Raw genomic sequence first — 24942 nt, 5'->3', positions numbered from 1 at the left:
TCGATTTTTGAAGGCAGCATATTTGTATCCATCGCTGCCTTTGATATCCCACAATCCTGTGCTTTCCATTCGGTGACAGTTGAGCTGGGAAAAAAAAGATGGCGTCCGAGAGTTGCGTTTGCTGAGCAGTTTGTGTGTAAATGTACGTTTTTGACCAACATTTTCCACTTCTGATGTAATTTCTAGCGAGAAATTACTAATGTAGTAATTTAATATGTGTTTAGTTCTCACCAAAGTTCGCTCTATTTTGCTGTAGATCATTAAACTGTTACACTGCTTTAGAAGTCTGTCTGAAATCAGTTTTGTGAGGTGCCTTCAAGCACAAACGCTGCCTTACAAGTCATTGTCTGATAAGGAAGCGAGGCAATGAGTCAGCTGCCTAGGTTTTGGGACACAGCCTATGTTACACTCCCTTCCTGTGATTGGATGACCTGAGTTTGTTTTATTAAAGAACTGTTTGTTTATTGAAACCTTTTTCATCATCTTCATCTGGATCAAATCGTGACACACGTTTTTTTAGCCAGGAGAACTGAATCTATTGTGTGGCCATTTTGGCATTTCTTATATATTTGTTTCTATAACCTGATCTTGAAGAGTTTTCCGTTAGCTTTCAGTTCTTCCAGTCATTCACCTACTTATGAAAGATTTCACTGCTTCATTCTCTGACCACAATCAGAGGCTTTGCATGAGGAAGACTCAAACACAGCACTGCCCCCTGTTGTCCGACAGGAAATACAAAACAGTCGCTTCTTAAAGGTGCATTAATGAACACTGACCAGCAGGTGGAGGGAGTGAAGTGTCAGAAAGGCCCCAATAATACAGAATAACATAAGATTGGTGACTCCTACATGAATGTGTTTGACAACTACACTGACAAAAAAAAATATTTTTGATGTCTTACCCCAATTTTCTTCTGACCCAGGAGGACCTTACAGTGGGGACTTACTCTTGACATGAGAAACGTGTCATCATAACAGGAATCACAACCAGAAACCAACTGCATCAGCTGTCTGCAACAAACTTATCTCAAGTGTTATATTTCCCTTTTCTTTTTTGTAGGATTTAGAATTCAATTTCTGTCAGGACCACTATCGTCAAATTGGCAATCTGCATATAGTTTTGGATTGCCAGTATGAATCTGTTCTGGGTGAAAACTACCTGCCCATCCATACAGCCTAGCATGATAAATGCAGGGAGAGCAGCGATAACCCCCTTAGAGTAAAATAACAGAACCAACATTTTGGTTTGCAACATCATTAATGATCTTAATACATTTTTTCAAGTAATTCAAGTAAAATAAGTCTGATTCGAAGAGGTAGGGTGAATTCAGGGTGATTGGGACACTTTTTCCAAGTCATCTCAATGGCAAAAAGTGTCCCAATCACCCTGAATTCACCCCTATATAAAAGGCCATGTCCTGACCGGACGAGAGGAGGAGCTGGGGATGGAGGAGGGTAACTAGCTCCTAAGCAACGGGATAAAGCTGGTGATAGTACTGAAGGAGATTATATAGAGAGATGCTGTGATAGGTGTTGTATTCCTATAGGTAGCTGTAGATCAGCTGAGAGTCAGTTGATGCGAGCTTGACTAACGTGAGCTGCCAGAACTAACGCTACGCTTGATTTGTTTGGTCTTTGATGAAGATCTCACCTTTTGACAAGACATACCTTCCTGTCATAGGAAAATGTCTGCACACCACTGTGAAGAAAAGCATTGTACCTGCCGTTGACTTTAAACTTGTTGTACGGGCACAGTGCAGTCTCATGCCTGGAGGAACGAAACTTAGGGTGCTTTAACACTAGGACTTTTGACTTAAGAGACGTCAGAGTTCGGTTTGTTTGGATGATGTGAACGTGTCTCGGGTGCGCACCCTCAAATGTGAACGCAATCGTAGTAAATCGCGGAAGTGAACCGCTACTAATGATGTTTGATTTGATAAAAATGTGTGTTTGTGTGAGTTTCACTCATTTTCCTGGCGAGCGTGGCTGGCGTATACTGCAAGCAGAGAGCTGTAGATCTCATTTCTGCTTGTCTGCAGCGTTCTTTAGAGCATTTGCAGTACATTCGCGGCAGATAGACGCAAGTGCCATTACGTACCGAAGCTTTGGTAACAAAAAAGTCGAGGGGCACTCGTTGATAACCATAATGGTATGGTTTGGTTCGTAGTACCAACACAGCACCAGTATTGCAGAGGGTGTGGTTGTAAGTGAAATATTATGAGCAGCACATTTTCCATCATTTTGATTGTGACTCGGTTGTGAATTCAACATCATTATCTTTGTCCGCCTGCAAATGGAATTAGTTGATGAAATACAGATGCGACTGTGAATAATATTGTCTATTCAGTGGAAATGAGACCCCCAGAGATGCATACTGAAGATCAGGGGTGGGTGTGTGTGTGTGTGAGAGAGTGTGAGTGTGTGTGGAGGAGAGCAGACCAGATGGTTAAAGGCTGCTTCAGATCCATCTTCAGATTTTTCCATCTCGACTGAGACTGTTCTGTTTGCTCGTTTTCCTTGTATTGGTTGCTTTCCCCATGGCCTGGTTGATCTACACCTCTCTGGAGCTCGTCATCGCCGTGGCTTGCTGCCTGGGGAACGTGCTGGTGGTTTGGGCCGTGTGTTTGACGCAGACTTTCCGTCAGCCTACCTTCTGTTTTGTGGCATCTCTGGCCGTGGCAGATTTCCTGGTGGGGTCGGTGGCAGTGCCACTGGCTGTGCTGGTGGACGGGTGGGTGGAGATCCCATTCCAGGCCTGTCTGGCGGTCAGTTGTGTGGTGTTGGTGCTGACCCAAGCATCTGTTTTGTCTCTTTTGGCTATTGCTGTGGACCGATACCTGCGGGTATCAATACCTCTCAGGTAAGATCTTTTGGCAATATTGTGTTAACAGTGGGAACCAGCAAACACACGCCATGTCATGATTACCATAGGCTCGAGATGACGTTTAGTGGTGTTCTGTGGTGTTTAAATGGAGGCAAAGTACTCAATTTTTTTATATATATATATCAAATGTTAATGTACGTCTCTGTTACACTTAATTTTCGTGGTTAAATAAAAAATATACATAAAAAAGAGAGACCAAATGCAATTCAGTTTTGTATTTTTACACTATGTAATGTTCTATTTATTAAAACCACGTATACATTTCATCATGAAGCATTTTGACATTTATTCCAAAATAATAACTAAAGGGAGTAACAATTTAAACAATATTATTTGTGAACTAAAGTTCAGTCAACTTATTTTCAGCAGTCATCAAGCTTTCTATTGCCAAACCAGTGGCGCTGCTAAGGGGGGAAAGTTAGTACAATTCTAAGGGCCCACTCACATTTGGGGCCCCCAGAGATTGGTTTTATTAGTAGTAACAGTTCTAGTAGTAATGTAATAAAAATTATAAATGTACAATCTACCAGAGTAACAAATAAAACAAAATTACGTCTTATTTTGTCCTGTCCTACGTAGCCTAGAATCACTGAGTGAGATCAGATGGTAAACTATAAAATTAGAGACGTCTTCGCGTTTGACAAAGAAGTATAAGTCCGGTCATCAAAACCGAGGCTACAGAGGACAGAGAGAGAGAAAAAACGGCCTGAAAATTACTCACCCAGTTCTTCAAAAAGAAAGGGAATATGTTTATTTGCAGTTTTCTTTGCTGTAATGTTAGCACTAGTTGCATAGCCAACCACAACTACCGTTTTTCACCACTGAAAATAAAAAAGAATGTAATTTTGCCTTTTGTAAATGTGACTTAGCCTATATAATGCATTTAATGTCAAATAATACAAATTTAACAAAAGACGTAGTAGGCACTTAAAGGTTTCTGAGCGTCAAGTATTCACAGTGTTTTCGAGACAGAGACAGAAAAGCATCCTGTTGTTTTCTTTAGTTTTCAAAGGCTTGACATGTTGTAGTCATTTTTAATGTACACAAATGAAATGACTATAAATAACATAGTATACGTATCATAGTATTAAGTTGTTTCCACTGCTGAGGGGAAAATCCAATGGATCGCGCCGGCGCCTCCAGCGCGACGCTTCAGTTAACGTTCATGAAGTGCAAGACGAGTGTAGCTAAACAGCTGTGTTACGATAGAAGTTTTAAACGAGCGACATAAAACAATCAGTTTGCAAAGAAGCTCAGCTTTGGGAAGGGGAATATGCAGATCAGGAAGGAGAAGGTGATGGAGATGAGAAGCAGGCATTGTGCTATTTAACACAGATATACATATAATTAAATAGCTGACAACGATTTTGGATCGCTAAAGGTTGGCCTGTATGTTAAATTCAAGTAAATTCACATTTATTTGTACAGCTCTTTTCACAATACATATCGTTTCAAAGCAGCTTTAGCCTACAGAAAATGTATACATTACAATTTAGAGTGATCTGTTATGAGAGGTGACTGTGTCCAATAATGGGTTTCATATACAAATCATGAAGTTATCTAATCATGTATTAATTTACACAATTTAATGAAGAAACACTGAGTTCAATTGAGGCAATGAATAGCTACATGTTAACAAATGATTAGGATATATAGAAAAATATTGCATAGGTGCATTGATACAGAGTATCCTATTATATCATATAATGTGTCCATGGTTTGAAATGACCTTTTTCACTCACCGGTCAATTTGGCTACTATGATTTTAAAGTCAACATGAAGTTGAAAAAGTATTTTCTTCCCTGTTGTGACGTATATCTGAATAAAACCTCTTATTGAACAAGAAAAAAACAGGGCAGGACTTGATTTTGTCCATGGGGAATTGATTGGATGGGCATTGATAGCCACTACATGTTTTCCCTCACAAGGCGTCCGAAAACGATATCCCAAAATATAATATTATGTTATGATATGATACAAAATTATACCAGAGCAATATCATTTCATAATGATAAAATTGCCATGTCCATCGTGTCAATATATTGCCTCGCAGATGTTGCTCAATGAAAGCAATGCAGTATCGGCACTCCGCAGCGTCGCAATATAAACAGTAGAGGGCACAAAAGTGTTGGATGTGCGGCCTTTCTCCAAGATGAGTCCAGTTATCGGACGACGGTCTCCTACCTAGAGAATGAAACTTTGATGCCGATGTAGTGACAGAATATAATAATACCCGCCAAATTGGCTTGTGAGTTTACATCGGTCAAGGTTGATAATTATTTTTTGGGAGCTTCACAGCCTCACTATCTTTTATTGTAAAATATCAACATCATTCAAAATATCAACAACACATGTGAGATAATGGCATAAGGGTAAATAAAAAATGACAATTTTCATTTTTGGGTTAACTGTCCATTTATTTACAAGACATTTTATTAGCAAAAGATTGAGAAAAGAAAGGCACTTGTTACACTCACTATGGAAAAAAACACTATAGGCCTACAAATACAAAGCTTTTAATTTCTCAGTTTCTGTTTTATTACATACACTGGTCTTGCAGAGTTTGTCCTGTTTTTATTATTCTTCGAGGCTCCATAAAGAGTGTTCTCACACTTATTATACAGCATTTATCTAAACAATATGAGACTTGTTGACTGTATTCCCAACTGACACGTAACTGCTTTTCCCACATCCAGAGCTCAATGTGAGAAAATAATGTTCTCAATAATAATAATAAAAAAACCTAAAAAATCAACCCAAGCATAAAATCAGGCATCAGGCCTGGTATTTACTCTGTGACGAGTCAAATGGCATGCATAAAAATCAATATTAAATCAATATTGTTTGTAGTTAAGTATTTTGGAGCACTAGAAGTACTAGATCAGAATGCGTACCCTTGTGAAAAAGAAGTGCACTTTATTGTATGCATACTTAAAATCTTGAAAGTGTATTTTTAAAAAATGTGTATATACTTGCAGATTATAGAATATTAATGAAATAAAAGGCCTGTACACTTTCATGATTATGTTTCTCAACACACCTAAGTATAAGCTTAAAATCTTTTAAGTGCACTTTGTAATAATGTCAAATTAAAGTTTTACTTTAAAGTACATTTTAAATCATTATGTTTTAATAATCTCTTGTGGTTTAAAAGAATGTCACTTATTTTGATGTCTTAACTTCTAAAGCACATGTAAAGTATTGAATTTAACTTTCACTGTACAGTGTTATTTGATATTACATTTAAAGTTAATCTATTTTAAATGTACTAAATGTAAATGACATACAAGTTTCAATAGAAATGACATTAAAGTATATTTTAATTTGCACTTATTTTGCAAATATATCAAAGTGAACTTCTTTTCCACAAGGGTGGTAGATTTAGGTTAAAGGTGCAGTGTGTAATATTTATGAGGATCCAATGACAGAAATGCAATATAATATATATCACTATGTTTTCAGTGGAGTATAAAGACCTTACATAATTAACCGTTATGTTTTTATTACCTTAGTATGAGCCATTTCTATCTCCATACACCGCGGATGCCCTTGCAGTGAAGTCGCCATTTTGTGCCGCCATGTTTCTACAGTAGCCCTAAACGGACAAACTGCTCTACAGAGCACTAGCTACTCTCTGCTCTCCCAGACAGCATCATCTTTGTCCTGTGTCGGCTACCGTAGCTTCTCTTTGTGTTTTGAAAGGGAGGGGTGAGCAGTGGATGGTTCCAATTTGTAACATCACCGCTAGATGCTGCTAAAATTTACCCATTGAACCTTTAAGTGTGTGTCCCGTTGCCCATTTAATTAGCGGCTGACATTTATGAACAAATGCTCTATGATTGCAGGTACAAAGAGATCGCCACCGAGCAGCGTTCATGGGCTGCAGTAGTCCTGTGCTGGCTGATATCTTGTCTGCTGGGTTTCACACCTCTCTTTGGTTGGCACAATGGCCATTCCCTGTCCTCCCCTCTCCTTAACTCTTCCCATATCAACTGCACCTTCCTAGCTGTCATCTCGCTGCCCTATATGGTCTACTTCAACTACCTGGGTTGCATCCTAATCCCCTTGGCAGCCATGACTCTTCTTTACGCTCTGGTCTTCTACAGTCTCCATAAACGCCTCCGGAGGGAAGACGAGACTTCTGTGCCCGGTGGATATAAACTAAGGGCTTTTCTAATCAAGGAGAAGAGGCTGGCACGTTCTCTGGCTCTGGTTCTCCTGTTGTTTGCAGCATGTTGGATGCCTCTGCATCTCATGAATTGTGTACTGCTTTCATTGGGCCCACAAGGTGTCCCCCAGATTGCTTTCTATGCAGGAATACTCCTCTCTCACGCCAACTCAGCGGTGAACCCTGTGGTTTACGCCCTTCGTATCACAAAGATCAGGGAAGCCTACTTGGAGATCTGGAGACGGTATGTTCTCTGCTGGAGAGGACAAAGAGACTTCTCAAGTTCCTCGTGGAGATCCCAGCCTGGAGAACAGAATGCTGGGCATCAAACCACATCGAAATCATTGGTTCATGAATCAGGCAGATAAACTAGTTCTGAACTGATCTTCAGAGTTCTTAGCAGTAGCACTGTAACCCCTTATTCAAAATTGTAGGAGCACAAGCAGAACATTTACCTTTAAATCGACCTGCAACCCAGTTATTCACATTTAGAGCTTTGAAGAACTGGGAAAAAGTTGTGTCAAGCACTTGAAAGTCCTTGAAAAGTGTTTGAATTTCACTCTCAAAACATTGTACAGACCCTGAAATGAACAAAGTAAAAAAATGTGTGTAACTTTGCCACAATACCATGGTTACAGTTATCATTACTACATTAAATCCATGGTGAATGTTGGTGATTTGTGGACTGAAAAGCCTTCTATATCTTCATTCATGGCAGGCACATTTTCTCCTGGTTTCCACACCAGCGCTATTTGGTCTGATGTGGTTTATAACAGAGAATTCTGTGTCGAATTTGAATGCTTCCCACTAGATCTCGCAACATTCAAGCAATTTCTCACTGGATCTCCCAGCGATGTGTTGTAATAGTGTAAAAAGGCTTCACATGCTTATAGAACTTGTAATTGCAAACTTGTACTTTTCGTAGAGCCACTGCATATTTAAGATGTGTTTGACTTGAAACGGTGTATGACATCAAAGTACCGCGAGAGTGATTAGACAGCAAACAGAGCCTTGTTTAAAGTAATCACAACATGGCGTGAGCTCGAGGATGACTTCCCTTTACTATCTTCCATTGTAGAAAAGTGAAGCCACCAATGTCCAAATATGGCACTGACATCTTGCACTGATTTGGGATCTTCATCTACGCATGAAGAGAGCAGGAAGTAGAGCCGCGATATCAAAACTCCGCCCACACTCCCGCAGTATTTGTTAGTTCAGTTTACTGCAGAAAAATTTATTATGTCGGTGTGTGAAATAAACAATTATGAAAATTTAGAAATTAAAGCTCCAATCTCCTCCCGAAAATCCCCAAAAAGTCTGTTGGTGCCACAGAAGCTGTAAATCATGACGTCATACCCACGTTTTTATAGCCTCAAATAACTAACTAAAACCAAACATCAGCGTGATAAAAACTACCTAAAATGACAGAAAATATCTTTAGAAAAAATGTCTATGAGGTGTAATTTGATTGTTTAGTTTGTCTCGCGTCTCATTGGAATACATGGAGGGGGTGGAGTTTATGAGGTATACTGGGAACAGCCACCTGGGGGCGATCGAGAATCGCTTTACTTTTCAGCTTAGTATACACTTTTCACTTTAGTCACTTTATTCACTTAGGTTACACTGTTCACTTTAGTCACTTTATTCACTTAGGTTACACTATTCACTTTAGTCACTTTATTCACTTAGGTTACACTGTTCACTTTCACCACATTATTCACTTAGTATACACTGTTCACATTCATCACTGTGCGGCACACTTGATATAGAGTGGTGCAGGTATGACGTCACTTTGTTGGCCAACCGGCAGGTAGCATCGCGCTGGTTCCCTCGAGAAAAAAACAATAGGATTTTCCCATAGGATTTTGGATTATCGCAAAAAAAAAAAAGCTCTGTGATCAACAAAAGCTTATTATACTTACAGTTTTGTCTGTCAAGATCATTTTCACAGATGAACACAACTTTTATGAATTTTGAAGCCTAAAGTCAAAAGCTAAAGGTAAGCTATCAACGAACTACACCACGGTGGCTCAACATCAAATTCACCATCCTTAAGCTTCCGACAACACTTTCAGTTTTTCCCCATTCTTTTTTCCCAGAATGTTTAAGTTATAATAGTTTATAAGAGCACAATTATGAGCATAATGAGGCTGTAAAAGCAGACTGAGTTTACCTGTTCGACTTGATGACGTTTAATCTCCCGACAGCCTCTGTAGTCCCATTTAGCTACGTGTTAGCAACCGTCTTTTTCAAGACACGTAACAGCTTAAAAAAATCACGAGTGGGGTAGTACTGATGTATTTTATGCCATAGAATACAACGTGAAAGTGTCTTGAGCTTGGGATTTCAGCCGTTTAACCAAAATCCCATTCAAAAACCTGGGGGCGATGGAACCAGAAGTGGTAAAATGCTAACTCGTTTCTGCATTTTGGCCTACAAATTTATGTGATACCTGCACCACTCTATTGGTCTGAGCCGATAAACAATCTGCGCCGCGCAGCTCAAACGAGTAGTGTGGTTTTGTTCTGCTTTCGTTTTGTTTGATGTTTGCTCATATGCAAGAGAAATGGCAGCTCTTACCAGTTGGGCAAAGTGGTATAACAAAATTTTGTCGCACCGGCAGGAAAAAAAGTCACAACATGCGACCACTTGGTCGCAGGATGGTACAGTATATTGGAGATTGATACAACAATATAATACGACTTATTTAAATTATTAGCTTATAATGCAATGATGATTGAGAGATGAACAAATAAATGTTCCTCAAAAGCCTGAAAAATCATATTTGATACTCACATTTTAAGGTATGATCCAGTAAGTGTTCGTCTTGAAATATTAACAGTATAAAAATAAGTTATTCTTACATTTACTTTATACAACTCAGTATGGATTTCACAGCAAAAAGACATGTGAACCACAACCTGAGGACAGACATTTTTACAATTATACAAAAAGGCCTTGTACTTGCTAAAGTTTACATGGTGATATTTGTGCACAGTTACTTTTGTTGCCAACCAAATTTGTGATAAATGTGTTATGTATATGAGGATAGTTTATCAAATGAAGTATATGACTAACCTTATTGGAGGATGTTGACTGAAGAGTTTTGCTTCAGTTAGCTTCACAGTATTTGTTGTGTATAAAATGTATTATTCTGTATACAGTGTTCTAAGAAATATGTTATATATTAAGATATACTGTATAGTTAAATTTAGAGGGATGTCACTTGTTTGTTTCCAGACTAAACATCAATGTATTCCTTCAGAAGTTAAAGGTACACTATGCCACTTTTTTTGTTCAAAATTAACAAAATGAATATTATGTTAAACATTAAAATGTGTTTTTGTCTTACTCTGATTCACTATGGTAAGCCTGTTAACCTCTTAACTCCATGGACCCTGATCAGGGTCATCATCAAATATATACTTAAAATTTTAAATGTCTGTGGAGGAGCTTTGACCTCATATGTGGTTCCATTTGAAAGCTTAGAATGTCTACTTTCAGGCATCACATTGGCATTTGTTTTACACAAAGTAACTTATTTACACTAAATTACTTGAAAGGCTTCCCATACCCACATACAGTGGTCTCTAAATACAAAATATAGGTGTAATTTTACAGGAAACCCTTTGAAGTTACATAAAAATCTGCAAAAAGTGATAAACATTTAAGTATATGTTGTCTGAGCTGTAATAAAGTTACATTTTTTGATTATAAATTCATTTTTTAAAAAGTGTATATCTCAGGCCGTGTGCTCTAGCACCTTGCAGACAGTTTTGGTTGTTTCCAGCATATGTCAGCAAACACTGTAAAAAATGATTTAATGACACTGGGATTTTGCATTTATACCACTGTATATGGGTGTGGTGAGACTGTAGATTACGGTAGGTGGAAATTACATAAAAAAGGTAATATTCCTTCCTTCAGATCCATTTGAATAAATCTTGAATACAACGTGATACAGACAAAATAATTTTTTTCCAGTGTTTTCTCGAATCTAGTATACAGCCAAAACTGTCTGCATGGTGCTAAAGCACACAGGGCCTGAGTAACACACTTTCAAAAATGAATTGTAACCAAATAAATTTACAAAGGGGGTTTATTACAGCTCAGACAACATATACTCAAATTGTAATCACTTTTAACACGGTTTTATGTAATTTCAGAGGGTTTCTTGTAAAGTGACACCAAAATGTTGTATATGGACCACTGCATGTGGGTATAGGAGGCTTTTCAATTTGGGAGGGCAAATCCAGGCGGAAATCCCCAAAAATGGTCCCCATGCGCGTCTCCTCATATCCGTAAATCGAGAAAAGTTGCTCCAGCTCCTTTGACTTGTGTATGGTGTGGGAGTGGCAGAGGTTAGTTGTCACAGCGAGTGGGAAATGTTTACATAAACCACGCTAAATCTCCAACCTCTGGGGAATCACCCATTTTAAACAAACAGAGGAGAGTCTGCTGGCAAAAAGAGAACACGACAGAGCTCGTAATAAAACAGGAATCAACATTTGCTTGGCTTTTTGGAGATGGCGAGAACCGAGGGATTTGAAAAGTTGTAAAAGCGACACGGAAATGGCGTTTTTATTACTCAACAGGTGAGTAAGGTGTTTTATTGATCAGATAAATTGCCATATGTAGCTCTCTAACAGAGTTTGTTGTAAAGCATTATCTATTGTGAAGGCTCATTTCATTATGGGTGTTGTAGCACTCTACTGTAATTTATTCTCAAGGACGTATCGTGTATATTAATGGGTAAAGCTACAGTAACACCTTCAGCTAGTCAGCTTGAGATTTTATAAATGATCCAAGAATCATTTGCATCCACATTTACAATGTGATTAGGAAGGTATCTAAAGCTCCTGAAACTACATGCCTAGAAATGGCTACCTATGGTTATACATTTTGTTTGTTTTATAATTGTATAAGGTTTGCACAACCAATATACAATATATGTTTCCTTCTAACTTCTGCCAAAAGTGTTTATACAAGATGACTGTTTAAATAATAAAAATGTGTTGGGAATAAAACTCTTTTATTCATAGAACAAGAACATATAATGCATATTGTGCAGTTAAATATATATTTTTTTCCATTCAAAGAACAAGGCCACATGCATTTTCTGATCGAAACTGAATTTCCTGTTATGATGTGTGAAAATTATTGATTAAGCCATAAATCTGAGCTCAGTAAATCTCATTTAATCTGATTTTTCTCTTCATATGTAATGCTAGATCAGCATGTTAAGCTTGCATCAGAGACAGATGTTGTTCAGACTTGTTAGGTAAAATGTTTCATAATGCACACAACATTCAGATTTAAAGGAACACGACGACTTTTTGGGACTTTGGCTTACTCACCGTATCCCCCAGAGTTAGATAAGTCCATACATACCGTTCTCATCTCTGTGCATGCCATAACTCTGTCTGACACACCCACCGCTAGCCTAGCTTAGCACAAAGACTGGAGGTAAATGGCTGCAGCTAGCCTACTGCTCAATAAGTGACAAAATAACACCAACATTTTCCTATTTACATGTTGTGATGTGTATAGTTACATCGTGTACTAAGACCGACGGAAAATTTAAAGTTGCAATTTTCTAGACCGATATGGCTAGGAACTGTTCTCTCATTCCTGCGTAATAATCAAGGAACTTTGCTGCCGTACCATGAGTGCAGCGGCACAGTGATATTACGCAGCGCCTGAAAATAGTCCCCAGCGCTCTCTGTGCAAGCAAGTTGTCACGTTGGTTATGTTGGCGGAAGTTAGCCTATTTTCAGGCGCTGTGTAATATCATTGGAGCCGTTTACCTCCAGTCTTTGTGCTAAGCTAGGCTAGCGGTGGGTGCGTCAGATTTGAATAAGCTAAAGTCCCAAAAAGTCGGCGTGTTCCTTTAAAGGACTGTTCAAACAAAGAACGATAGCTGTAACTATAAACTTTAGAGAGTTTCCACTAGTGGGCAGAGAGTTGGTACCACAAGGAAGGCAATAGACTGTATAGTTATCACCTGAACAGGGTTTGATCCCTCCCACCAAACTATACAACCTACTACCTCACCCTGTCAAGACACCAAAGTGCAATTCCGTGACGCACATCCTCTGACACACTTGCGTATTTACAAAGTCATCACGCAACATTAATCGTTTTACTTCTGTAATGTGATCGAATATCCTCTCTAACTCATTGGACGACTGCAGACACTGCAGACGACGGAGTCCATGTTGTTTGTGGATGATTTGGCTGTCGCCTTAGGAAAGACAGTAGATTGTATAGTTATCTCAGTGAGAGAGCACCGTGCTCCACAACTATTCAATCTACTACCTCAGCCCCAAGGACAGCAGAACAGATGTCAAGCAGTCAGATAGCAGACCGCTGGATTCATTCCTGCGGAGAGACAGAAAGAGAGAGAGAGAGAGAAGATGGTTAGGACTATACAGTCAAATATTCATTGAAGCTGGACTCCACATAACAGTTTGAGCAAGTATATTTACCCTTGTAAAAAAAGAGTTCCGCTTAATTGGACTGAATGTGCGCTTGTAGTGTACACTTCAAATCCGACGGGTTTATTTTTAAAAACAGTACTTGCAGATAATGTTATTTTAATGAAAAAGGCCACTTAAGTGCACTTAGAGAGAGAGAGAGAGAGAGAGAGAGAGAGAGAGAGCACACTTTCATGACTGTTTACCACACAAAAGTTTGATTTATATTTTAAATCATTATATTTTAATAATCTTTTGTCGTGCTTTAAAGTGTCGACTAACATACTAAAGCACATGTAAAGTACTTGATTATAATTCAATATTACATTTAAAGTTAATATAACTTAAATGTACTAAATAGCAGCTCCATCGTTATAAATGTGTAATTACAAATATATTTAAATATGACAAATAATAAAAGTATATTTTAGTTTATTGTAAATGCTTGTCAGTACATCACCTATCACCTATATTTCAAAGACAATAGAAGTAATGTGAAATTACATATAAAGATGTACTTAAGTCCTGTAATTGTAAACTGTAAATATCATGCAAGTTCATGCAGTTCACACTTAAAAATATTATTTTAAGTATATTTCATATTTAATAAGCACTCTTTTTAAAAGTATGCTGTATTTGTACTTTTTTCCCCCACATTTTTTGGAATTCGGCAAGAGCATCTGAACACACTTTCTGGCTGTCAAATATTAATGCATCATGTTCATAGTTAATGTGATTCTCAACACCTGCTACGACCCCTGTGTGAACTTAAGGAGGACTGACTTCACACATCCACTGCAAATCATCTTGACATCAGCTGGTTAAAAGTCATTGCAAAAACAGCTCAGAAAAGTGAAGATATGTTATTATCTAATGCAAGTTCAATTTTGACTTGATACTTCAATGGTCTGACTTCAGTCATTCAGTCACATAACCCGAATGGTGCTGTCACAGAGCACAGAGCTACTTATTTCTAGGTAGTTGCCGAAAAACAGCAGTAGTTCTCCAGACTCGAGTCAGCGGTGCTTATTTGAGTCGGAAAAACGATCAAACATGAAAAAGACTAGGGAACTGTGAGGAGTTGATCCAGGATGCAGGCTAAAAGGGAAGCGCTAATTTTGAAAGCCAAAGCAAAATTACTCACTCATTCTAGCGAGGCTGGCATTGGATCATGAAGAAAAAAAGTCTTGATCCTTCGCCAGGAATTCGCGCCCGTTTTGCCAAAAACTGAGCTCATTCCAACGAGACAACATTGCGTAAGCTATGCTTTTGAAGTAAACAGACGATGTAAAACATGGCTTCCCCAGCTGTCTCCTGTAGCTTTAACAAAGCTGATTCTGCTATTCCGCACAGCAAAATAGTGGGAAAACAAAATGGCGGCGTTTCGGCCATTTTAGGGTGCGAGTGCTGTGCATTCCTTACAACCTCTGTGAGGTGTGCCCGAAAAACCCATTCACACGTTCAATGTTCTCAGAGGCTGTTTGGAAGGGTAAGGGTCTCCCTCTCGATGCACTGGGGGATGTCTGGCATCAGTACAACCACAAGAAAGCCAAGATTCCTCCTCGAGTCAATAACGTTCTTTCACAGACAACAAAAGCAACAGATATAGGCTACTGTGAAAGTCGTCCATTGTCCATTAGCATGTTAGCATGTCTGACAAACCTAAACATCAGCATTCTAACGTGAGCATCCAACTAAATCAGTCTCTAATTTGTAAATGTAAACGTTTTGCTGTTAAAAGCAACATTTTTACCCATTATCCACTCATTCTTGAACTTCCAACCTTGATCAAGCAAGTGGGACATGCAAAAAAGCTGTTTGTATGGCGTTAAGAGGTGGAGCGTGTCTGTTTTGCATAACTAGACATGCAAATCTCTTCCAGTGAATTGACTTTCAGCAATTTGTAAACATACAAAAGTCTTCTAAGCTAATTAACATACACATGCTCTGTTTTGGCCCATTTGGGGGGGGGGGGGGGGGGGGGGGGCAATGAAAAGTTTTGGCACAAGACGCAGTCTGCTGTACCACAAAGAAGAGGCAGAAGCTGAGAGATGGCATGTCATGACTTTGCTGTGCCAACTGTCGGTAAAGGTCAGGTCTGTGATAAGTATATCTTTATCTCTTATCAGTGTAGGTTAGTTATTCATTTTACATAGTTATGTTCACACCATCAGCTTTATCAATCAATAAAAAACACACAATTGTCTTACTATGATATAATAATAATAATAAACGTAGTTACTAGCTTTTACCGTGTAGTAGATGTTTGATTGGGCCAGCTATTCTATAGAGTTGCTTCTTTAGGACAGCGCATGATGCCTCACCCGTGAAATATGCTAATATGGTTTGACAGATGTGGCATTTGGATTTTTAGATTACACAGGGAACTAGTCTGGCCTTCTGTTCCCCAATGTGCGGTATAATCGCCTTGATGGGGACAAACCAGCGTTTTTGGTGTTTTGCCAGATATTTAAGTCCATTTTAGTGCCGCTTAGATTTTTTTTTCATATGTAAATGACCTCTTTAGTCAATTTTTAAAATATGTAATGCTAATGCTAATGCAAATTAGACACAACCACCCTGATTTTTACAACATGAGTATTTAAGAGAGTATTAGAGATTTTCTGTTGCTTTCAGACAGTGTGGGTGGAACTGAAAAGAGAATCATAAGATACCAAAAAATAGATATTGCAGCAAAAATGTAAATAGCATTTTGATGGCTTTATCAGTTGGATATGTCTATCAACACTTTTATTCAAGGACTTCAGGAAAGAGTCTGTATTAATGAGCCCACAAAATCATAATATTTATGAAAACTGCATGTGATTGTGCTGCATAGCGCTTAAGGACAAAGAGAATGTTCAAAAGCAAAATTCTAATGACACAACGTAAATATGATTGTCGGCATACTTTTCCAACTATACAGTATTTTTCTCTAAGGGAATTTCCACTAAGTGACTGAAATGTGACTTTAATTGCCTGCTAACGTTACTCTTAAGTAGATGAGCACAAATTATTCTTCAAAAAAGAAACACTGACACTGTACTGAAGCTCAAAATGATCATACACCCTTAAAAAATAAAGGTGCCAGGAAGAACCAAAAAGGGTTTTTCATGGCGATGCGCCATAGACGAACCATTTTTGGTTTTGGAACCATTTTGTGAAAGGTTATTTAAAGAACCATACTTTTAGAACCTTTCTGCACTACAAAGAACACAAATCTTTTGATCTCTCCATTGACAGTCTATGCAACTACCACTTTGACGCTTCAAAAAGTTCATAAAGAGATCGTAAAACTAATCCAATTGGTTTAGTCCGTTTTTTTTTCTGAAGAGATACGATCGCTTTATACGCTGAACAGATTTAATTTAAGCTTTTATTTACATATAAACATTCATCAACTCACACATTACATATGGTAAACAGAAGCTCAAGCATGCTTGCTTGACATGCGAGAACCAATGAGGTTCATTCTTGTGTTACGCAGCACATTTTAGCTTCAGCAAGAACCAATGAGGTTCTTCATTCTCGTGTTATGCAGCACATTTGAGCTTCTGTGAGAACCAATGAGGTTCTTCATTCTCGTGTTACGCAGCATATTTGCGCTTCTGTGAGAACCAATGAGGTTCATTCTCGTGTTACGCAGCATATTTGCGCTTCTGTGAGAACCAATGAGGTTCATTCTTGTGTTACGCAGCATATTTGCGCTTCTGTGAGAACCAATGAGGTTCATTCTCGTGTTACGCAGCATATTTGCGCTTCTGTGAGAACCAATGAGGTTCATTCTCGTGTTACGCAGCATATTTGCGCTTCTGTGAGAACCAATGAGGTTCATTCTTGTGTTACGCAGCATATTTGCGCTTCTGTGAGAACCAATGAGGTTCATTCTTGTGTTACGCAGCATATTTGCGCTTCTGTGAGAACCAATGAGGTTCATTCTCGTGTTACGCAGCACGTGTGTAGGCTGTAAATGGAAAAACAGAAAGCACTCAGATTTAATTAAACGTATCTTAACTTGTGTTCCGAAGATGAACACAAGTCTTACAGGTTTGGAACAATATGAGGGTGAGTAAATAATGACACAATTTTCATTGTTGGGTGAACCCAGTATAGAAACAATGTCAAAGTAGCATATATAAGGTTATAACAATATAAGGTTTTATTAATGTCTTCGAAACAGTATTACTGTTAACTAAAACTATTGTTTTTACTATTTTTTTAAATATTAGATGAAAACTTTAAAAGAATTCCTTGGGCAAAGGAAATGTTGCCTTGGCAACCTGAAATAAATAAGATGAAGTTGAAGTACTAGAACTACTAATGAAACTGGAAAATTAAAAAATCAAATCAAATTCAAAATAATAATTAATACTATAATGTTATAGAAATAATACTAAAGTAACAGTGTTACTAAAAGAACATGCCAATTTTGGATAACGTCAGAGCTTAACGCTAACAATTTCCCTATAAGTCTCTTACAAAACTAGATTACATAATGGCTTTCAAATGATGTTATTGATTTGTTTTAGAGAGACAAGGTGTTTCCGTATGCTTGACTCTTAAATAAAATGCACAAAGTCATAGTGTTAGGGAAAGCAACTTAGCACTAACAAATCTGCATGTTGCAGGCATTAGTGTCTTATGTTATTAAGTTAACATGTTTATTCATTTTAAATCAGCTTTACCCTATAACCTACATATGGGGATCCAGATTAGTAACCAAAATAAGTTAATAACTGTTGTAGCATCATGTGAAAATGCTAGAAGCGTTTTCGTGAGACACCTTGTATTATGCATTTATGTATTAAGCATCTGTATCGTCTTTATCGGAATTGTGAGAGTGTACAGTTGTCCTTTACAAGTTAAATTGTGCTTTTCAAAACCTAGTGAACTGCCTTGCAGTCTAAATCCTACAAATGCAGCATCATAATTGTCATCCCATTTGAAAACTAACCATTGTTTTACTACAAATAAAACCCAAAAAACATGGTTATTGTAGTTAAACCATGCTAACCACAAATTAACCATGGTTTTGCTACTCTAACCACAGTTTAACCGTGGTATTTGTGGTAAAACTGTGGTTATAAATGGTATTCAATTAGCCAAAAAAACACGGTTACTACACTTTTACTATAATAAAACCATGGTTATTTTGCATAAGGAATGGAGCACATAAGTGAAGACTAAAGGCAGAAACTCTGTGGATCATACAAATATGGAAGACTTGAATGCATTAGATTTCAGTCGAGTTTGTTGTAAGCATGTTGCTAAGCTAATCCCAGACTACTCTAATAAGCATTAAAATGCACTAAAATATACACTTTTTTTTGACTTTTTGTAATATAATGACATTTATTTCTAATCAACATTTCTCTCGCCATCTTGGTTTGATCTTTTCACTGAGCTTGCAGTGCATTCTGGGATTGCGACACATGCAATGCCTTACAATGCTGAGAATTTGGCTAAAGCACCTTACCTTTTGGAACCGCCTTCATGTCAGGAGTGCCTTAAAATCCTCACTAGGTTACTAGGTTTTTGGAACAGAGCCTGTGTCTCGAATATATGGAAAACATCACAAAGGCATTACAATTATAATTGCAGTTGTTCAAATAATCTCTGCCTAATATATCAAAACCTGTTTCTCAAAGTAGCTATTATAAAAACACCCAGCAACAGCTAAAGCTTTCTCGGTGTCTCTCGATAAATGGCTGCCATTTTTAATTGCCTGCATTTGTCTACGCATCAGCCATGCCACCTCTTGGCATAATCATATACCAAGCATTTTATAGTCACAAAGGAACATCTTGCTTCCCTTTTTTGCAACTCAGAAAAGAGGTAAACAAATGGAATCAGATCAACAAAAGGCCTTCTATCTTACCTAGCGATCAAAGGACACAGCCGTTAGCCCTTGTGCCCGTCCAATCGCAGGAGGTAAACAGGCAAATCAATTAGCCTTCTGAACGCCTCCCACTGCCTTATGGTTGCCAAGACGGTTACGAAAATGGAACCCGAAAATGGCTATCGATAATCTTGCGCTAACGGGCTAAATGTTTGGCACAAGCTCAGCGATTGAGAAATTGGTACATATTCTTGTTTTCATTTTAATTTTCTCCCCTCCTTTCTGTCGCCGAGTCCCTGAGTCTGGTGCCAAGAAAGGGGCAGTGCCTGTATGCCAGGCTGAATTTCAATGAACGGGGAAGAGGGTGGTGGGTAGAGCGTTGAAGGGTGGGGGATGTTGGCAGAGGAAGACTAAGAGGCCACAATTACAAGAGAGAGAAAAAATACAGAACTTGAGACAATGCCTTTGTGCAGCGTTCGTTTAACGTATCAGGGGAGCTTCCCCATTGAAAATCCCTTCTGCGTCTACATAACCGAAAAAGATGTCTCATGAAAGAAGAAAATACGAGAAATGAACAAACAATAGATGTTTTTCATTTGATCTTCTCAGCATTGGTGAATCCAGCATGTTATCCTTTAGAACAACTGTTGCACAAGTTATTTAACACGAGCCATATTTTGTATTTTTTACGAATCATTGCACACAATACATAGCGTAGTACTACCCTGAACTACATTTCTTCCTGTTCTAGTTACTGAACCAGTGACTTTACTTCTCAGGTATTCCCTCCACACAGCTTTGTCCCTGCTCAACAGAGCTTTAACTCATTCGACAATGTCATTAATCATTCTGCTTATGATCCCCTGTCATCAACCTACACCAGAGAGAAACGCCCTTATTGCAAAAATAGCGGTCCCCAAAAAACAGGAAGTTGGGCTTGGCTTGACCTTGGTTGACTCTGTCACGCGGTCTCCGGAGAGCCTGCTGTTACTCATCGAAACTCAACGATAAGGATTCTGCTTTGCCTTGTTTATACAAAGACCTTGCAGATTAGACTTAGATCTCTGCCCCCGTCTGGGGCCGTGTAACTAATAGGCTCCGAGCATATGCTGCGTGTCTGCGCATTTTCCAGTGTTTTCTCACCTGCAGTGAATTTTTCACTTTCGGTATAAACACTTCTTCCAAATAAAACATTAAATAAGAAGTCAAAATACTTGGAGATTACAAAAAACTGCTGTTGCGTTCTGTCTATTCTAGCATGAGGTTGTAGATTTTGATTGTGTGTGCAGTGAAATGTTAGTATCTATAGGGTTAAACTCGGTTTCTTTTGAAACTTCCTGTTTGCTTATGTGGGGTCGGAGCCCAGGGTGCATCTGATCGTCAGCTACAGTAAATGTAGGAGGGAGCGAGGCTGTATGGGAAAGGGGGGGGAGGGAAGGAGAGAAAATATGAAGCTACATGATAAGTTCATCTGAGGAGAACAGGGGGTGGAGGAAATGCTCTCCTTTCCTCCCTCCTTCGCTCCACTTTTTTCCTGTTGCCATCTCTCTGTGTCTCTGAGCAAAATAAACATGTATACGCACAACTTCTCTCAGTTTTACTGTACAAAGCAGCCCACGTTCCTTCTGCTGACGAGTAATAAAGCACAAAAAAGAACATTATCCAAGAAAAATCCTTGCTTTATAGCTAAAACATCATCACATCATGTGTTATTTCAACCTTACACCACCGTTTTTCACAGCTTTTCCACTTGTGTTTGCATGTTGAGAGCCGATATCCTACTAAATAAGAGAAATGTTTGCTATTATTTGAAAGAGACTGCATTAAAAAGTGGCTCAGTAAAATACACTAAGTACAGCAGCACACAAACACGTGGCATGTCGACGCCATCTTGGGACCTTTTCTTTGTATTTTTTTTTTTTAAAGATGTGAATCAGATTGAAATCATTTTCTTTGATGCATTTTTAATTTCGGTGGTCAACTGGTGTCATTTCATCAAAGTTATATCCTTTTTTTTAAAACAAATCACATTCTCTACTTTAGAGAAAGCAGATATCATCGATTGTTCAGCCTGTTTTAAAGGAATTGAATGTAAACTTCACAGAAATGCACAAAATATTAACAAGATAGTTGTCGTATGTATCACCTTACGTTACGTTCAATAACTAAAATTTGGTCTTAAACACCCCTATTTGATGTTTTCTGTATGTAATATCTGATCAGTATTTTCATCAGTTACTTCTGCCTATCTGCATAACAAATATAATTTGGTCAATAACACATACAATTAGTTCCGAAACCGTTGCCTTTCATTATTCTCTTTCCCAAATTAGCACCACTCGGTTTATTTTGCCATTCATTTAATTTGCACTGCAAATGCAACAGGAAAAAAGCTGTCGAATCCAAACAGAACAAGCCTACCTTTTGAAAGATTACCAGCTGAATATAAAAATAAGTAATTTGATTATATCTACCAATGCCAAACAAGCAACCGAATGCTCTCGTATACTGTACATGCAAGATAAACTTTGTTTATGCTTTCGTATATGCAAATTATATGTCGCAGCTAAGCGCTTTTTTATAGAAAGATATAAAACAAAATTAAAAAAACTGGCAGTAATACAGTCGACAAAGATAAAAGGTAATTGTTATACAGAAATTTGAGGGATGTACAATATATATTTAGCATTCCATAGGCCATCCACAAATCACTGCCATCATAACCAAAAATATCAGTTATTTTCCTTCCAAAAGCATTAAGGCAGCAGCCAAATACCATTTGGATGCTTAAATCATCGAAATCAAACATCTTAAACAAACTTAAACCCCAAAAAGAATGATCAAAAACTAAGGGAACATACACGCATCCGAAGGAATTGCACCTTTTAAAAAAATCTTAACAAAACAAGCTTTTTTTAAAATAGCATCGAACCAAAAAAACATTTATCAAAAGCACATCAACAATTCATTTGGCCGAGAAGGGTAGTAGAAATGGCGGAATCCGAGGCATGGGCTCAGGAGTGAAGCAGACACGTTTACAAGAGGAAGACAACAGTGAACAAGAGAGCCAGAGCAGCTGGGGGAAATAATCGACAGTGATGCTTTAAGAGAATTGCTTAAAAAGTGACTAAATAGTCTGTGGAATATAACAAAGTATGAAAGCTGGGGAGGGGAAATAAACGGAATACCTGCAGACTAGAGGCTTCAACGTCAAAGAACACAAGGCAGGGTCATGGCGGCGAGAAGAGGTAGACTCATGCACATAGTACGCCTATCTCAGGGAGAGAGAGAGAGACCTAGAAACGTGCTACCACCAAACATGCTCTTCCATGGGGTTGTGGCTGAAGAAAGAGCACGTACAGCGGCCTCCGCTTCACCCGCCTCACCACAAGCTCTTTCTCCCTGCCCACTTTGGCACAGGATGCGAAGTGAAAGACAGAAGCTGAGAGAGGGAGAGAGGAGGTGGAGAAAGAAAGGCACTGAAAGCAGAGATCAAGAGTATTTGCCATGTAGAAAAAGCATAGAGGTACAGCTTTTGCTACAGTCTGCGATACACTAGCACGCAAAACATGACATACTCGAGAGTCAGCTTGTACCCCTCTGTCCCAGTTATCCCAAGCAGATGTCTGGAATAAAAGCAGTCAGAATTGATTATTTAAAGGACAAACTTGATCAGCCGAGCGGGACCCGAGTAACACCAGATTCAGAACAGGTTAATACTTACGTGATTTTTTTTTTCCCTCCCTTTAGCCAAAGCATGTGACCCGACTCCTTCAGCAATTACTCAAACGGTTTCTCGAGGAATATAAATAACCCTCCCAAAAGAAGCGCGAGAGGACGAAGAGTTGATTTTGCTCGCCCCTGAGAATGCAACGATTGCCTTTGTCAGCATTTGGCATCCGTCCCAGGTAGTTTGAGCCGTCCAGTTATAGTCCTCGCTAATCATTACACACATCCAGAGGCTGTTCTGCCACCGTCTGTGTTTTGGATTTCTTTATCAGGGGAACATGACATGAGTGGTCCGTTGTACTTCCTCAAAGACACCACAGTTGGCTGATCCCACTTGCCTGATTCATTTGGTTTTATGACTCACCATGTGTTTGACACCATCATCCAAGTTGCACTTTGCATGCAGACATTTAGTCAAGAGTAGCAAAACGGCATTCAAATAAGCACTGGGGAAGTTATTGCAGTTTGCAGAGGAGTCATATCGCTACAAGTTGGTCAGGTGCTCAAGCCCTTACCATGAAAGAGGAAGTTACTACGACGTGTCAGTCGTTGCAACGGCAGCCTTCACATGGTCATCTTCCTGTGCAAGAAAGTTCTGATGTAAAACAGGCATCCTCTTTATGGTACGCAGATGGCATCTTGTCAGATGTGTGCACGCTTGTCCCGTCTGGTCGCAGGCAGTGTCCTGGGCAGCACAGTGCGTGACGTCACGGTTCCTTTGTTATTGGTGCATTTACATATTTCTCATTTACTGAACTCGCTGAACTCTTCACTTCCTAGCACATCCGTTCCCCGTTCAGTACTCCCAGAGAGAGAGAAAAAACATCACTTTTAAACACCTTTTTCAGATGGCGCCTTGCCAAAGTAGGGGAGCGTGAAGGCACAGAAGGAAATCCTTGATGCAGTGCCTTAGTTGCAGACGCTACAAAGATTTATTTCGCGCTTTTTTTCTCTCTCCCCTCTCCTACAAATTTGCTCCCTGTGTCTCTTCCTGTCGGAGTGAGGGGAGGCTGTAAAAAGTTTCAGCTGCGCCGGCAGAGGCTGTCTCATTTGGCAGCAGTTCAAAACAGCATTGCTTGCTTCCAAAAGCCAGTCTGCTTGCCAGCCGGGTGAGTTTGAAAAGGCCACACTACACTCCGCCCATGTTTGGGAGAGTGAGAGAGAGAGAGAGAGAGAGAGGGAGAGGGAGAGAGAGAGAGAGATGGGGCAAAGCTACGCGCCACGGCTCAGCCCTTCCCACCCTGCCTTACTTGGCAGAGCCGCTTTTTACAGGATAGGGGGGAATCTAGGTCAGACCCAGTGTGCCTGTTGTGGGACAGATCAGAGCACCTTTTCATGTGTGTGAGGTGTACTCCTCCCTCGGCACTTACTGTTTCCTGCACATGCCAACTCAAAGCAGGATCCTGACCAGGTCTAGTTACTCCTCATACCTTTCAAAAGACTATCAGCCCACCTGCGCCTAAGCGCTTTCAAAGAAGTATCTGTAATCCTGAATTCTGTGTAAAGCATGTGCCCGGAAACGCACGGATGGGATGGGCTGTGATGCCTGTACGCTGATTGTTTTTCTGCAAGTTTGTTTTGGGTCTGTGGCCCCGTAGTCATCTCACTTTCCAACCCGAACTGTTGACTTTGGCTTGGTGCACTCCACAGGTGTTGGCATTGCGTAGCAGAGAACTGCTCAAAATGACTGATGGCAGGTCTGAGCAGCTGACTGTCACATTTATGTTCATCCCCACCTGCAGAGCTTGTTTAGGGCAAGTTCCCGTCACGCCTACCTACAGTTCCCTTTTTTCCATATTGTGCATGTTACTATCGGTGCACCGGTGCTTTTCAAGAGGGAAGCACAG

At 39.2% G+C, this 24942-nt stretch overlaps 1 protein-coding gene across 1 annotated transcript; it reads left to right on the top strand.

Moving 5' to 3' along the window:
- Nucleotides 1-2536: 2536 nt before the first annotated feature.
- On the top strand, nt 2537-7419 carry LOC307117272 (adenosine receptor A1; the record flags this gene model as incomplete). Its single annotated transcript, XM_079802062.1, has 2 exons — nt 2537-2859; nt 6729-7419. The coding sequence occupies 2 exons, from the start codon at nt 2537-2539 to the stop codon at nt 7417-7419; spliced, it is 1014 nt and encodes a 337-aa protein (XP_079658188.1).
- Between the last annotated feature and the right edge of the window lie 17523 nt (nt 7420-24942).

The sequence above is a fragment of the Gobio gobio genome (assembly GCF_949357685.1).
Source record: "Gobio gobio genome assembly, chromosome: 21".
Classification (NCBI taxonomy): domain Eukaryota; kingdom Metazoa; phylum Chordata; class Actinopteri; order Cypriniformes; family Gobionidae; genus Gobio; species Gobio gobio.
The sequence above is the reverse complement of the archived record's forward strand: the minus strand, read 5'-3'. Positions and strand labels throughout refer to the sequence as shown.